At 36.1% G+C, this 17,543-nt stretch overlaps 4 protein-coding genes across 4 annotated transcripts; 3 read left to right on the top strand and 1 right to left on the bottom strand.

Annotated features, from left to right (window-relative positions):
- The first annotated feature begins 2,029 nt into the window (after window positions 1-2,029).
- Window positions 2,030-3,325, top strand: LOC111785231 (GDSL esterase/lipase At2g30310-like). Its single transcript, XM_023665644.1, has 3 exons — window positions 2,030-2,662; window positions 2,756-3,017; window positions 3,147-3,325. The coding sequence occupies exons 1-3, from the start codon at window positions 2,030-2,032 to the stop codon at window positions 3,323-3,325; spliced, it is 1,074 nt and encodes a 357-aa protein (XP_023521412.1).
- A 1,528-nt stretch (window positions 3,326-4,853) lies between these two features.
- LOC111785227 (GDSL esterase/lipase At2g30310-like) lies at window positions 4,854-5,876 on the top strand. Its single transcript, XM_023665640.1, has 3 exons — window positions 4,854-5,225; window positions 5,316-5,577; window positions 5,665-5,876. Exons 1-3 carry the CDS (start codon window positions 4,854-4,856, stop codon window positions 5,874-5,876), a joined length of 846 nt encoding a protein of 281 aa, XP_023521408.1.
- Window positions 5,877-12,112: 6,236 nt separating this feature from the next.
- Window positions 12,113-12,739, bottom strand: LOC111785228 (glycine-rich cell wall structural protein-like). Its single transcript, XM_023665641.1, has 3 exons — window positions 12,473-12,739; window positions 12,269-12,409; window positions 12,113-12,205 (listed from the first exon to the last, which is right to left on the bottom strand). The coding sequence occupies exons 1-3, from the start codon at window positions 12,737-12,739 to the stop codon at window positions 12,113-12,115; spliced, it is 501 nt and encodes a 166-aa protein (XP_023521409.1).
- Window positions 12,740-14,720: 1,981 nt separating this feature from the next.
- Window positions 14,721-16,016, top strand: LOC111785229 (GDSL esterase/lipase At2g30310-like). Its single transcript, XM_023665642.1, has 3 exons — window positions 14,721-15,353; window positions 15,447-15,708; window positions 15,838-16,016. The coding sequence occupies exons 1-3, from the start codon at window positions 14,721-14,723 to the stop codon at window positions 16,014-16,016; spliced, it is 1,074 nt and encodes a 357-aa protein (XP_023521410.1).
- The last annotated feature ends 1,527 nt before the right edge of the window (window positions 16,017-17,543 follow it).

Consider the following 17,543-nt stretch of genomic DNA (forward strand, 5'->3'; position numbering starts at 1 on the left):
ACAAAGTAGCTGCCACCCTATAGTCCCAGGAGTCCCATTAACATCCATTGTAATGGACCTATTTTTCTTTTAAAATAAACCTATTACTATGGGTATGTCATGAATTGTTCAAGCAAAAAAATATCTAAAAGTTGGTTTTAACTTTAAAATTTGTCATTAACTTCAATATTCATAAATAGTGCAAATAGGGTGAAAACAGAGTTAGAGTAAGGTTTAAACATCTTCTAACAGCGAAATCAAACATGCAATTTAATCAAGGGTGGAAAAAATAATCTCATTCAAAATTCAAAATAAGGGTGTTTCTTAATTCTTACCATTTTTGGATTCAAGCATTTTCTCTTTGGGATCTCTTCACAAGATTGGGTCGGTATGATCAACAATCACCTAAAAGTCATAATTTAAACATAAATACTATCCTTAAATTCATAAATCATATCTTGGGTTCTTCCTCAATTATTAATCGATTTCGGTAGTTCAAAAGTTTAGACCTATAAAGAATCATGTTTTGAGCCACTTCCGTGAAGGATTCTCGACCAAAAACCGTCCTGAACTCCACAAATTTGAGTTGGAATCTCACTTTTCAGCTTCCTCTTTCAAAAATCCTAGCCCCTCTTTTCTTTTCCATTTTCTAAGAAGGCTTGTACCTTCGTAACCTTGGTGTTATAGAAAGGTTAAATCGGGTAAGAAGGGTTAAGGGCGTCACATGGACCGCCGATAGTAGTAGCTTTAACAACAGGGCTGAAAGTGTGAGTGTATTTGAGACAAAAAATCTGAGTATAACCTTTGGCAACAAGACGAGTCTTGAAATGCTCAATAGATTCATCGAGCAAATAGTTAGTATTAAACACCCATTTAGAGCCCGCGTGTTGCGCGGGCGAAGAACAAAAATCTAAGTGTCGTTTATTGTAAAGCTCGAATTTTCTCATCCATGGCAGCAATCCAAACACAATTCTTAGCGGTAGATATGAATTTTCTTGGCTCAATGTTTGCAAGAAGAGAAAAAAGAAGTCCAAATGCGCCCAAAACATCAAAAATTGTTGGATGACGAGTTTTGAAAATATAAACTTTTGCTCGTGTGATCGTAGGATCAAAACCCAAAGAAGATGAAGAATCAGTAGCAAGTTCAATAGGGGGCGAATCATAAGCCGAGGGTGACAAAGAGGAACCTGCAAGAGAAGTATCAATTTGCACATACTAATCCACAAGGTCATAACAAATATCACATGGAGATGAGCTAGATCGAGGAATGTGCAGTGAAGAAGGGGTAGGGGGATCAATATGGTAAAAGACGCGGCTCCAAAAAATTTGAAATATGAAAAGAGGAAAGAGACCTAGGGACAGCAGAAAAATGAGCTTCATCGAATTGAATGTGACCGGTGATATATAGCCTGGTGGTGGTTGGATCAAGACAACAAAACCTTTTACGAGGGGTACTATAACCCAGGAAAATGCAATGAGTCATTTTATTTCTTTTCAAGTCATATTAATGCCGATATGATTTGTTCTACACGTCTTTTGCATTTGGACGACGCTACGTGTAAAAAAGAAAATATTAGTATTCGCTTTAAAAAATACAAATTTCATTTTACCCTTACCCAAAACACCTTCTTGTCCACCTTGATGCATTTGAACTCTTTCGTCTAACTCAATCTGCTACATGCTAGTCATAGCATCTCATTGATTGTTGTATATTATATTTTGAGATTAACGACCTTACCGTCTATAGTTGATACCCTTTTCAGTTTGATACTCAATAACTTCTCTATCATCGACTCTTGTAGTTGTCGTAGGTACCTTGATCTCAACTATATAAATTAACAAATAAACTATATTTTTTTTTATAGAAAAAATAAAGAACAAATAAACTAAATGAACCATTTCAAACTATATAGCATTCAATGGCCTTAAATTGCTCACAACTAAATAACTGGAGGTTGAAACCATAAAGAGCTTACTTTTATTATCTTTCAAACCCTATTAATACATACACCAATTGACAAAGATGATATCAAAAACAACTTGAATAACAATGGCACAAGTGAATTTTCTCATTGCTGCACTATCGCTCCACATAGTTTGGTCATTATGTACGAGCAAATTGTGCAGTGCTTCTGATCTAAAAAAATTTGGATCTTTTCCTGCCATTCTTATTTTCGGTGATTCTACGGTAGATACGGGAAATAACAACTTCATTCCCACCATTATAAAGGCTAATTACTCTCCCTATGGCAAAGATTTTCCCGGTCATATTGCTACTGGAAGGTTCAGTAATGGAAAACTCATTCCGGACATGGTGGCTTCTAGGTTGGGCATAAAGGAGCTTGTTCCTCCATTTTTGGATCCAAAATTGTCAAATGATGACGTGAAATCAGGAGTTAGTTTTGCATCAGCCGGCTCAGGGTTTGATGATCTAACTACTATGACATACAAAGTTATTCCTATGATGATGCAAGTTGATATGTTCAAGAATTATATTCAAAGACTTACCGAGATTGTAGGTGGAGATGAAAGTAAGAAGATTATTGGTAGTGCTTTAGTTATTCTTAGTGCAGGAACTAATGACTTTACCAAAAATTTCTACGACCTTCCGGTAAGGAAACTACAATACAATATTAGCGGTTACCAAGATTTCATCCAAGATAGACTACAAAGCTTCATCGAGGTAAATTAAACCATATGCACACTATTAACCCTCATCAATATTTATAATCCAAATTCATTCACATAAGCTTATGAACTCTAACATACTAAACAGGAAATTTACGAGCTTGGATGTCGCAATATAGTGGTTGCTGGCCTCCCTCCTATTGGTTGTCTTCCCATTCAAGAGACTATATCGTTTCAACCTCCTCTAAAGCGAATATGTTTGGAAGATCAAAACTCGGACTCCATATCCTATAATCAGAAGCTTTCAAAGTTGTTGGGCAATCTACAATCGCAACTACATGGAAGCACCATATTGTACGCTGACATTTACACCCCTCTCATCGACATGGTCAATAATCCTCACAAGTATGGTAAGTCGGTGCCCATCAAAATAGAAACCTTTATCAACTTATATGATCTAAGGTCGTACATATTTTAGAGAAATCGAGTTCTGAGAATCATTTTCAACTAAGTTTTGCCTGGGGCTTTTGGTCGCACAGGTTTTGAGCATACGAACACAGGTTGTTGTGGAACTGGATTGGCAGAAGTAGCGCCTCTATGTAATGCATTAACCCCAACATGTGAAGATTCATCAAAATACCTGTTTTGGGATAGCGTCCATCCGACCGAAGCAGCTTACAAATTCATGACTGAATTATTTCTCAAGCAATTTCTTTAATCACCTGAATCAAAATTGAATAGTTTCGGGTTCTAAGTCTAAGGCTCCAGTGTTAGTCGATTTTAAAATGAAACTTGTCTAGACTACTTTCGTAATACTTTTTTTTTTTCTTTCTCTAGTTAACAACGAAGGCTATAGTCTGTAAATGTATTTATCACGATCAAATGGACACAAATAGTGTATTTCCAAGCAAAATCTCGTTTTATTTTTATTTATTTATTTCAGAATGACAAATACTCTTAAGCAACTTATAAAGGTATAATAAAAGATTTTTACATTTGATCCTATAATGAAAAAGAAAAAAAAAAATTGTATACGTACTAAATAATAAATATAATAAATATTTAGAGGCAGAAAGCGACATATTCTTTTTTAATTTAGAAAAGAAATATCTATGGTATTGAACTATTGTACATTTCAATTTAAATTAGAAATCATTATTAACCATATATAGATTTGATGGTATATAAAAATAAATCATTATGTATTACAAATTATCATATGGTAGGAGGATATTAAATGCGAGATCTAAAAAATATTTTATAAATAAAATAATCATAATTCACCGTATTATTCAAATGTGAATTTCTTAATATATTTTTTAAAAGAAAAATTAATTTTAAATTTAAACATTTCTTATTAAATACCGAACCCAACAATACTAACCATAAAATTTTTGGGTTGGGTTGGCTGGGGAATGGATTTGAGATTCAAATCTCTTAGTTGAAGGTAAATGTCAATTATCTCTAAATTATATTCCTTCAATATGACAAAACCATGTGTTATGTTTTGGACGTTTTTTTTAATGTAGTTGTAATATTCTTCTCCAAGTCCACGGCTAGGAGATATTAGTCTGTTAGTTGATAATGTCCGTTATGTTTGGCTCACATACCATTTATAACAGCTTTGGAGATAATATCTATTATGTCTTGCTCGAATACTATTTATAACAGCTCGAAGTCACTACAGGATATTTTATGGGCTTTAGCCCGGTTACATACTGTTAATTGATTTAAAGAGTAAAAAAGATTTTCACTTTATTACGTTCAAATAGCTGACGTTTCTTAAGGTAATAAAGGCATAAACGGTCGCATTCGACCGTTATTTTGTTGTATACAATAACTCAAAAACAAAACATTCTTCTTTGTTTGAACACATTCTTTCCTTAAACTATGCAAAAACCATAATGATGTCACTCTTCTATCCTTCAACTCATGTAAATACATCAACCAATTAACGAAATTAATGAAGATGATATCGCAACAAGAATGACACGAGCTAATTACTTCATTGTTGTTCTATCGCTATTCATAATTTGGTCGTTATTTCTTAGCAAATCATGCAGTGCTTTAGCTCCTAAACTTTTCCATCTTTTCATGCTATTCTCATATTCGGTGATTCTACTGTGGATACCGGAAATAACAACTTCATTCACACTATTTTCAAGGCTAATTACGCACCATAGGACAAAGATTTCCTATATTATGTTGCTACGGGAAGGTTTAGTGATGGACAACTCATCCGTGGTATGATAGCTTCTAAGTTAGGCATAAAAGAGCTTGTTCCTCAGTTTTTGGATCCAGAACTGTCGGATGATGATGTCAAAACAGGTGTCAGTTTTGCATCGGCGGACTCGGGGTTTGACGATTTGACTTCTATGATATCCAATGTCATTCCTGTGATGAAGCAAATTGATCTTTTCAAAAATTACATTCAAAGGCTTCAAGGGATTGTGGGTGTGGACGAAAGCAGAAGGATTATTGGTAATGCTTTGGTTGTTATCAGTGCAGGAACTAATAACTTAAACATTAATTTCTATGACCTTCCGACAAGACAACTACAATACAATATTAGCGGTTACCGAGGTTTTATACAGAATAGACTACAAAGCTTGATCGAGGTAAATTATCTTAACATTAAAAACTTTCTAGTATGTGTCTTGTTTTCATTATTAATATTTTAAAACATAATTCTCATTGAAAATTGACAGGAAATTTACCACCTTGGATGCCGTTATACAGTCGTCGCTGGCCTCCCTCCGGTTGGTTGTCTTCCCATTCAAGAGACTATATCATTTCAAAATCCCTTCCACCGAGTACGTTTTGAGGATCAAAATTCAGATTCCAAAGACTACAACCAAAAGCTTTCAAAGCTACTCAGCAATTTACAATCACAACTACATAGAAGCACGATTTTGTATGCTGGCATTTATACCCCTCTCATTGATATGGTCATTAATCCTAAAAAATATGGTAAGTCAATTCCGTAAATATTTATGGGAAATCAAGGTTTGAGAACCATTTTCAACTAATTTTTGGTTCGGGGCATATGTTGAGCAGGTTTTGAGCATATAGAGAAGGGTTGTTGTGGAATTGGATTAGTAGAAGCGGGGCCTCTATGTAATGTAATTATCCCAACGTGTAAAGATCCATCAAAATTTATGTTCTGGGATAGCATTCATCGGACTGAAGCAGCCTATAAGTTTGTCACTAAATCGCTTCTCAAACAATTTTTGAATCATCTAAATTTAAACGGATGGTATTTTAGCTAGTTCTAGTACTAAGATTTTAAATTTTTAATTAATTTCGTGCTAATATTCTCCCGGTCAAGTATTTACAGTATTTCTTTTAATTTAGTCATCGGGAATAATACATTCTATCGATGAAAAGTTTGAAGGTCGATAAAATTGTATATTTTCCTCTGTTTTAATGATATGGAATGTGATGGATATGGACTAACCAAGAATGTAGGTGGAGAATTAATTAATTTTACTTATTTAATGAACAATTTGTTTGTGATCCAATCATAAACTAAGTCTTCCGAAGAATTTGCCATGATATAGCTGATCCATGCATAATATCACGAAAAATGGGTAGCTTAAAGCGGGCTCTAGGTTATTCTGTTGTTTTGACTCTGAGTCTTTCTTAGTTTGAGAGCACTAGGAACGTAACGACCCAAAATTTTCTACTTAATTTAAGTTTGCTACTGTATAAATATCATAAACATTGAATGTGGAAATACTTCATTTAAATCCCATAAAACGTAACCCTTATCTTAAATCACAACCATGGACTTACGTGCTTCGAAAACATCTTTAAAAAAACGACACAACAAAAGATTAAATAAAATAAATAAACATTTAAGTTAAAAACATCCTATTCTAGCCCAAGTCTAAGAAAATAAATACCACTATCCTATGCATGTGCCATGGTCTCGAGTTGCGATGTTTTCGTCAGCCATACAGGAATGTCTTGCCTTAGCGTGAAAAATGTAGTAGCACATGGCTTGAGTATTTAAAGAAATACTCGATAAGTGACCCTATTATTGGGGTTAAATGCAAGAACATGCGAATGCAATGACGGGACCTATCCTTTCAATCTATTTTCCTACGGTACTGTCCTAACGGGTAATTTAGACGTGTACCATATACTCTACACACAGCCCATACGTGCGAGTATGGACTCACCAATCAATTTGCACACCGCTGGGCCACCTTTCTTGTCAGGCGAGCATACTTTGGGAGTTCCTTAGGCCGGACACTCGTTAGAACTAGTAACCGTCACGACAGCGCTATTCAAAACATAACGATTGTTGTACTGCCATTGGATGTACGCGTCCGTACCCTCGTGATGTAATAGGGGTATCCCCCCAAATGCATGAGCACACATAATGCATGAGGTGTAACGATAAGGGTTTCAAAAAGGAAAAAAAAAACCTTAAATCTCGTCTGAAATCGCGAGATTTCCGGTGAGGCATGCCTTGCCAACAATGGCGTATTAATCCCTTGAGTCCCCATATTAAACCCTAGGTACTTAGCAGCCGTCTTTTCCTTTTGAGTCACTGTCGTACCTGTGAGGTAGGAGCTAAAAGGTTTAGGCGAGGAATCGAAAACGTCGCGAGACTTCAGACTTCTGGGAGTCCTTAGGTAGGAGCAAACCGACGCTAGGGTACTTAGTAACAAGCGGGACAGACGCACCGCCAAGGACGAACAGAAGGCAGTGGTCTCATCGGCAATGGCAGTCGAACTCTACGATTAGGGTTCATCGGGATTCTCGGGTGAGGAAGACAAAGCAGCGGGTTATGGGTCGGGTTCTTCGGGTACCCGTGACCTAGCTCAGCCAACGTGCGGCCCACTGTTGCGGCCCGTGCCTTGCAGTCCGCGTCAGACACTGACTTTGGGCCACGTATCCATTCCAGCCCGAGACCAACGATACCATCCTGCATCCAGGAGTTGTGCGCCACCAGGGACCTTCTCGGCTTGTCGGCTCAGTGTTTCAGCTCCGCGGCTTGGCTTGGCTCGACGGCTCGGCTAACGGCTTGGTAAAAGAAAAATATACTGATTCCTAGGTTTTCGACCCTTCTGGAATCATTCCTGCCCTTATTTTAGGCATCTGAGGTCAGTGCAACTCTTAATTATTAAACAAAGATCATGATAGGAACTTACCTTGATAGTTAGACATAAGGTTTGGTTGGGTTTCCTCATGAAAGGACGCTAAGTGTATATTGTGGTGTTATAGGAGGTAGTTAGACGTGGACGTTAGATTATCACGAGTAACTTCGGCCAAGGCCAAGAGGTAAGTAACCTTACTGTTGGTGTTAGTTATGTATGTACGATGGTGCTGCACTGTGGCCCTTGCATGCACCATGTGTGTTGTTGATGTATGCTAGGTTATATGTTTCTTGCCGTGAAATGCTACGTATGTGATGTTTATGTATGTGATATTTATGCCATGACTTGCTACCCTGTATGCATGAGCCTGATTGACATGTCACGATTGTAATGAGAACTCCGCATGCCATGAATGTGATGACTAATGTGCTACGATATGCTTACTCGATGTTTAACCCAGTTATGTTATGTAATGCGGTGAGGGGATGGAACTTTTGTATGTATAATGTCATGGAGGTAAGGTGAGGGGATGAAACTTTTGTATGTATAACGTCATGGAGGTAAACCTTAGGGACCTCATGCAAGCTATGTGCTATGTACACGAGGTTACTTCCCGGTTATGTTAATGATGGTACGGACGCGTACGTTCGATATTATGCTCGCTATGATATCATGCAGGCCCTCCTTTTCCATGACGTCCAGTATTGTATGTCATACGTACCCGACCAAGCCAGGCCCAGGGAGTTTGCATGCGAACTCGCCTGGTGGGCCCATGGTTACGTACGGGGGCCATGCGTGGGGAGCTACCATGCATCCACCCTGCCCGGACAAAGCAAGGGCATAAGGCCATGGAAAGGAATGGAAGACAAGTCCCCCTCACGTTTTCTTTCTTTTGGTACTTGTGCTTATGTATGTGTGTTGTATGCGACCGACATGTGTTCTGAATGTATGTTGTATGCTTAACCCCAATAGTGGGGCGACTTACTGGGTATTTTATATAATAATCAAGCCACGTGCTACCCATATTTTTAGGTAAGGGCAAGGCCCCCATGTACGGCTGACGGTGAACGCTGCGAAGGCCATGGAAGTCTTAGGGAGGGCTTGTAGTGTCGTAGGCGTCTTGTTTGGACTCTTTCGAATGATAGTTAAATTGCAATTATTTCTCCTAGTTACATGTTGATTTATTTCTTAGTTAGGTTGTCGCTATTGTTTTCCCCATATATGAACTACTTATAATAATGAACATGACGTCGCTATTGAGGTTGTCTTACATAAATTTTCGTACTTTTGTCATACGAGTGCAAGGTAACGTCGCTAATTAGGTTAGAGAAAAATAGGGGCGTTACATGAGGTCTCCAATATTTCTACTTTTATCATTAATGAATATAACCCCGCTATCATCTTTCATGCTTAACATATCATTTCTCATTTTTCGGTTTAAATATCATACATAATCCTAACGGGGTTACATTTCATTTCATTTATCGTGATATCATATTCATAACATGCTGTATACATACAATTTAGAAAACATAACATAACGCTCCATGCTTTTAACATGTCATTTCATAACGTGCAATTCATACACCAATTACTTCAATGGTCACACAAAACAATCTAAACATAACATATCACATCACAATGTATCGTATCATAAACATCTCATATTGTAAACACTTTGTGGTCATATCGTTCCCTAACTTATCATAGCCTTAACGTTCTTATACCTATCACAGTCATATCGTTACGTGAACGTACCTTAGTCATATCATCACAGGAACGTATCCTAACACTATCGTTCTATCAATCGATCACAAACCTATCTCTTTCTATCCATATCCTAACCATATTCTTTCATCAATCTCCCCTATCCATAGCACTCTGGTATGTAACCTGACCTTAACGTTTCACGAACGTATCTTACTTCTATGGTTACATTTCGTTTTGTGCATTCTTCTGTATCCTATCTCAAACATATCCTTGAACACATCGTACCATAATTATTATCATACAATACACATATTATAACATAACATAAACATAAAATAAGCATACCGATTCACAGATATTCACACATATCAGTATATATGACACGTGCAGAACCACAGGCACGTGTCAACATCAGATATAACCATGTCGATAGTAAGGCCACTTACCTGGTTAGCTTAAGTTGTTGTCACGAAAATATCCTTAATGAAAGTCTGATTCTGTCCTTTGAAATCCAAGTCAACCTATGTGAGCGTATGACATCAATTTCAAGTTTGAACTCTATAAAATTATTTCTGTAATTTACGTTGGTCCATTCGTAAAAGTCTTGAAATGTTATATATCTATAATTATATTATTTTTTAAAATTGTATAGATCCGTAATTATATTTTTATTAAAAATCTTATTTTCCTTGGTTAAAATAAGAGTTATTTCGAGTTATTTCAAGTTATTCTACTTTTACTCCTCTCTCTATTTATTTTTCTCTCTATATTTAGTTTGTGGTTTGTAATGCTTGAATCTTCATTTTTTTTTTATCAAGATTTACTCTGTTGCCTTCTAGTTTTGTTATCATGTATTACAAATTTCTAATGGATCTCTGGTTCCAAGTTATTCTACCCGGGTTTCTTTATTTATTTCATTATTTATGATTTTTTTTTTTTTTTGTAGGCTATTACAAGGAACTAGAACCTCTACCAACACTCACGACCCTAAAGTGCTCAGTCTTCTGAAAACATCCTGACCTAGGTCATCGTCTAGCCAACCTAACTCTAACGCCCTAGCTCTATGCAGGTAAACACACTCCACAGTGAGAACACACAATCCAACACCTGAAGCTAACACGTAGTGTATCATGCTCACATACAAGCAAACAAGTTCAACGGGGAGATACCATCCATCAATCACCCAGAGCACATATCGCAATAGCCCATCATCCTTTCTAACACAGTTGAAATCAGTGGAAAGCATATAAAACAACATTCATCACAAATCTCATCATAGGGACATATTGTGATATGAAAATCAACCCAAGGGAAAGTATGGAACGGATTACCTTGATGATCAAGATCAAGAGTAAAGAAAACTCGTTTCTAAACTCGTGATTCTAATCACTCCACAAGAGGTTTGATCAATACCACTTGAATGACTCTACATGCAAGTTCTAAACACAAGAATTTGCAAAGAAAGTTTATCTCTCAACAAAGCTAAAATAGAAATTTTATTCTTAATTAAAAAACGTGATGTCTAATCAAATAAAAGAAGGCTCTATATAGCCTTTACAACCTTAACCTATGTGATATATAACTCCCAAATTAAATAGGCTAGTAAATGAAAAATACCCATAACCTCCCTATTAAAATGGCTAGTTAATGGTGGAATATAGTAACCTATGCGGGTTACAATATAACCTTAACTCCTATATTTAAAACTAGCTTAAATATGACAAATAAATAGTTAGACTATAATTAAATAATGCAATTAATAAAATGTGCTTATTGACTTATCCTTGAACTAGTTTCATAAATTCAGGAAAGTTCATTAAATGCAACTTAAGGTGCATTTAATTCATCTCTTTCTTAAAGCTTGACTTTGCACAACATATAAGAGAGGTCTCGAGCGTCTTCCAGAATTTCTTTTGATGAGCTCATCATAGCTTGAATATTACTGTATAAGGTTTTTTGTAGCTTCTTGGCTCTCGTCCTTGTAATTGGACCTTGAGGTATGGAAATTCCTTGGTCGTGGTTCATATCATATTGGTAATTTCTTAAATCATGCATAACATACTCGTCCATATTGTCTCACTCGTATTTTAGTCGTGCATATTCTCTTCCATATTTTAGTCATTTTTCCTTGTTGATTACTATATTGTTTTAAAATTTTATTATGAACATTTAAGTCTATACATTATTATTTTATTAGAAAAAAATAGAGAAATTAAAGATTATTCCACGCAACCTTTTCTCTTTCCACCTTCCGTTCTTAATATTTTTCTCTTTAATTTGTTGGACCAAAACATTCTCGAATCAAATTCTTAAATTGACATTTTAAATTAAATATAAAACTTTAATTAAGAAATTTGTTGAATTCATATATGGAACGTGAGTTTGGTTCTTTATTTTAAAATCCAAATATAGATGAAAATCGAGTTAAATTGACTGACACGATCCTCTAGATAAGACTATTCAACTTTTACTTAATTATATAGTATACTCTCAATTTAGAATGTTTTTCAATTCATTATGAACCTTTATTTATTTATCTATATATATATATATATGACACTTCAAGCTTAGAAGTTCATATCATATTCAAATGGCTTCTCTTAAAACAAGTGTTTGTGTGCTTTTGTTTCTTTTCTATTGTAGTTTCAATGTCTTTGAAGCTACTGAATCTCATGAAAGCCTAGCTCCTACACCAACTCACCACGACAGCCACCACAAAGCAGCTGCTCCAGGCCCGCATCATCATCACCGCCGCCACCACCACCATCACCACCATGCGCCTGCACAGTCCAAGATTAATGTCATCGAATCTGCCGAATCTCATGGCAACTCTGTTGTTGCACCAACTCATCATGACAGTCACGGTGCATCAAGCCCTCACCACCACCGCCATGGCCACCACCATGTAGCTGCTCCAAGCCCTCACCACCACCACCACCACCATCATCATGCGGCTGCTCCAAGCCCTCATCACCACCACCTGCCTACGCAGTCCAAGTTCAATGCCATCGAATCTGTTGAATCTCACGGCAACCCTGTTGTTGCACCAACTCATCATGACAGTCACCACCAAGTAGCTGCATCAAGCCCTCACCACCACCACCACGGCCACCATCATGTAGCTGCTCCAAGCCACCCCCACCACCCCGACCATGCCCACCATGCCCACCACGCCCACCACCCCCACCACCCCGACCATGCCCACCATGCCCACCACGCCCACCACAAAGAAGGTGCCCCAAGCCCTCACCACCACCACGCCCACCACAAAGTAGCTGCCACCCTATAGTCCCAGGAGTCCCATTAACATCCATTGTAATGGACCTATTTTTCTTTTAAAATAAACCTATTACTATGGGTATGTCATGAATTGTTCAAGCAAAAAAATATCTAAAAGTTGGTTTTAACTTTAAAATTTGTCATTAACTTCAATATTCATAAATAGTGCAAATAGGGTGAAAACAGAGTTAGAGTAAGGTTTAAACATCTTCTAACAGCGAAATCAAACATGCAATTTAATCAAGGGTGGAAAAAATAATCTCATTCAAAATTCAAAATAAGGGTGTTTCTTAATTCTTACCATTTTTGGATTCAAGCATTTTCTCTTTGGGATCTCTTCACAAGATTTGGTCGGTATGATAAACAATCACCTAAAAGTCATAATTTAAACATAAATACTATCCTTAAATTCATAAATAATATCTTGGGTTCTTCCTCAATTATTAATCGATTTCGGTAGTTCAAAAGTTTAGACCTATAAAGAATCATGTTTTGAGCCACTTCCGTGAAGGATTCTCGACCAAAAACCGTCCTGAACTCCACAAATTTGAGTTGGAATCTCACTTTTCAGCTTCCTCTTTCAAAAATCCTAGCCCCTCTTTTCTTTTCCTTTTTCTAAGAAGGCTTGTACCTTCGTAACCTCGGTGTTATAGAAAGGTTAAATCGGGTAAGAAGGGTTAAGGGCGTCACATGGACCGCCGATAGTAGTAGCTTTAACAACAGGGCTGAAAGTGTGAGTGTATTTGAGACAAAAAATCTGAGTATAACCTTTGGCAACAAGACGAGTCTTGAAATGCTCAATAGATTCATCGAGCAAATAGTTAGTGTTAAACACCCATTTAGAGCCCACGTGTTGCGCGGGCGAAGAACAAAAATCTAAGTGTCGTTTATTGTAAAGCTCGAATTTTCTCATCCATGGCAGCAATCCAAACACAATTCTTAGCGGTAGATATGAATTTTCTTGGCTCAATGTTTGCAAGAAGAGAAAAAAGAAGTCCAAATGCGCCCAAAACATCAAAAATTGTTGGATGACGAGTTTTGAAAATATAAACTTTTGCTCGTGTGATCGTAGGATCAAAACCCAAAGAAGATGAAGAATCAGTAGCAAGTTCAATAGGGGGCGAATCATAAGCCGAGGGTGACAAAGAGGAACCTGCAAGAGAAGTATCAATTTGCACATACTAATCCACAAGGTCATAACAAATATCACATGGAGATGAGCTAGATCGAGGAATGTGCAGTGAAGAAGGGGTAGGGGGATCAATATGGTAAAAGACGCGGCTCCAAGAAATTTGAAATATGAAAAGAGGAAAGAGACCTAGGGACAGCAGAAAAATGAGCTTCATCGAATTGAATGTGACCGGTGATATATAGCCTGGTGGTGGTTGGATCAAGACAACAAAACCTTTTACGAGGGGTACTATAACCCAGGAAAATGCAATGAGTCATTTTATTTCTTTTCAAGTCATATTAATGCCGATATGATTTGTTCTACACGTCTTTTGCATTTGGACGACGCTACGTGTAAAAAAGAAAATATTAGTATTCGCTTTAAAAAATACAAATTTCATTTTACCCTTACCCAAAACACCTTCTTGTCCACCTTGATGCATTTGAACTCTTTCGTCTAACTCAATCTGCTACATGCTAGTCATAGCATCTCATTGATTGTTGTATATTATATTTTGAGATTAACGACCTTACCGTCTATAGTTGATACCCTTTTCAGTTTGATACTCAATAACTTCTCTATCATCGACTCTTGTAGTTGTCGTAGGTACCTTGATCTCAACTATATAAATTAACAAATAAACTATATTTTTTTTTATAGAAAAAATAAAGAACAAATAAACTAAATGAACCATTTCAAACTATATAGCATTCAATGGCCTTAAATTGCTCACAACTAAATAACTGGAGGTTGAAACCATAAAGAGCTTACTTTTATTATCTTTCAAACCCTATTAATACATACACCAATTGACAAAGATGATATCAAAAACAACTTGAATAACAATGGCACAAGTGAATTTTCTCATTGCTGCACTATCGCTCCACATAGTTTGGTCATTATGTACGAGCAAATTGTGCAGTGCTTCTGATCTAAAAAAATTTGGATCTTTTCCTGCCATTCTTATTTTCGGTGATTCTACGGTAGATACGGGAAATAACAACTTCATTCCCACCATTATAAAGGCTAATTACTCTCCCTATGGCAAAGATTTTCCCGGTCATATTGCTACTGGAAGGTTCAGTAATGGAAAACTCATTCCGGACATGGTGGCTTCTAGGTTGGGCATAAAGGAGCTTGTTCCTCCATTTTTGGATCCAAAATTGTCAAATGATGACGTGAAATCAGGAGTTAGTTTTGCATCAGCCGGCTCAGGGTTTGATGATCTAACTACTATGACATACAAAGTTATTCCTATGATGATGCAAGTTGATATGTTCAAGAATTATATTCAAAGACTTACCGAGATTGTAGGTGGAGATGAAAGTAAGAAGATTATTGGTAGTGCTTTAGTTATTCTTAGTGCAGGAACTAATGACTTTACCAAAAATTTCTACGACCTTCCGGTAAGGAAACTACAATACAATATTAGCGGTTACCAAGATTTCATCCAAGATAGACTACAAAGCTTCATCGAGGTAAATTAAACCATATGCACACTATTAACCCTCATCAATATTTATAATCCAAATTCATTCACATAAGCTTATGAACTCTAACATACTAAACAGGAAATTTACGAGCTTGGATGTCGCAATATAGTGGTTGCTGGCCTCCCTCCTATTGGTTGTCTTCCCATTCAAGAGACTATATCGTTTCAACCTCCTCTAAAGCGAATATGTTTGGAAGATCAAAACTCGGACTCCATATCCTATAATCAGAAGCTTTCAAAGTTGTTGGGCAATCTACAATCGCAACTACATGGAAGCACCATATTGTACGCTGACATTTACACCCCTCTCATCGACATGGTCAATAATCCTCACAAGTATGGTAAGTCGGTGCCCATCAAAATAGAAACCTTTATCAACTTATATGATCTAAGGTCGTACATATTTTAGAGAAATCGAGTTCTGAGAATCATTTTCAACTAAGTTTTGCCTGGGGCTTTTGGTCGCACAGGTTTTGAGCATACGAACACAGGTTGTTGTGGAACTGGATTGGCAGAAGTAGCGCCTCTATGTAATGCATTAACCCCAACATGTGAAGATTCATCAAAATACCTGTTTTGGGATAGCGTCCATCCGACCGAAGCAGCTTACAAATTCATGACTGAATTATTTCTCAAGCAATTTCTTTAATCACCTGAATCAAAATTGAATAGTTTCGGGTTCTAAGTCTAAGGCTCCAGTGTTAGTCGATTTTAAAATGAAACTTGTCTAGACTACTTTCGTAATACTTTTTTTTTTTCTTTCTCTAGTTAACAACGAAGGCTATAGTCTGTAAATGTATTTATCACGATCAAATGGACACAAATAGTGTATTTCCAAGCAAAATCTCGTTTTATTTTTATTTATTTATTTCACAATGACAAATACTCTTAAGCAACTTATAAAGGTATAATAAAAGATTTTTACATTTGATCCTATAATGAAAAAGAAAAAAAAAAATTGTATACGTACTAAATAATAAATATAATAAATATTTAGAGGCAGAAAGCGACATATTCTTTTTTAATATAGAAAAGAAATATCTATGGTATTGAACTATAGTACATTTCAATTTAAATTAGAAATCATTATTAACCATATATAGATTTGATGGTATATAAAAATCATTATGTATTACAAATTATCATATGGTAGGAGGATATTAAATGTGAGATCTAAAAAATATTTTATAAATAAAATAATCATAATTCACCGTATTATTCAAATGTGAATTTCTTAATATATTTTTTAAAAGAAAAATTAATTTTAAATTTAAACATTTCTTATTAAATACCGAACCCAACAATACTGAACCATAAAATTTTTGGGTTGGGTTGGCTCGGGAATGGATTTGAGATTCAAATCTCTTAGTTGAAGGTAAATGTCAATTATCTCTAAATTATATTCCTTCAATATGACAAAACCATGTGTTATGTTTTGGACGTTTTTTTTAATGTAGTTGTAATATTCTTCTCCAAGTCCACGGCTAGGAGATATTAGTCTGTTAGTTGATAATGTCCGTTATGTTTGGCTCACATACCATTTATAACAGCTTTGGAGATAATATCTATTATGTCTTGCTCGAATACTATTTATAACAGCTCGAAGTCACTACAGGATATTTTATGGGCTTTAGCCCGGTTACATACTGTTAATTGATTTAAAGAGTTTAAAAAAGATTTTCACTTTATTACGTTCAAATAGCTGACGTTTCTTAAGGTAATAAAGGCATAAACGGTCGCATTCGACCGTTATTTTGTTGTATACAATAACTCAAAAACAAAACATTCTTCTTTGTTTGAACACATTCTTTCCTTAAACTATGCAAAAACCATAATGATGTCACTCTTCTATCCTTCAACTCATGTAAATACATCAACCAATTAACGAAATTAATGAAGATGATATCGCAACAAGAATGACACGAGCTAATTACTTCATTGTTGTTCTATCGCTATTCATAATTTGGTCGTTATTTCTTAGCAAATCATGCAGTGCTTTAGCTCCTAAACTTTTCCATCTTTTCATGCTATTCTCATATTCGGTGATTCTACTGTGGATACCGGAAATAACAACTTCATTCACACTATTTTCAAGGCTAATTACGCACCATAGGACAAAGATTTCCTATATTATGTTGCTACGGGAAGGTTTAGTGATGGACAACTCATCCGTGGT

This window comes from Cucurbita pepo, unplaced genomic scaffold, assembly GCF_002806865.2.
Source record: "Cucurbita pepo subsp. pepo cultivar mu-cu-16 unplaced genomic scaffold, ASM280686v2 Cp4.1_scaffold000406, whole genome shotgun sequence".
Classification (NCBI taxonomy): Eukaryota; Viridiplantae; Streptophyta; class Magnoliopsida; order Cucurbitales; family Cucurbitaceae; genus Cucurbita; species Cucurbita pepo.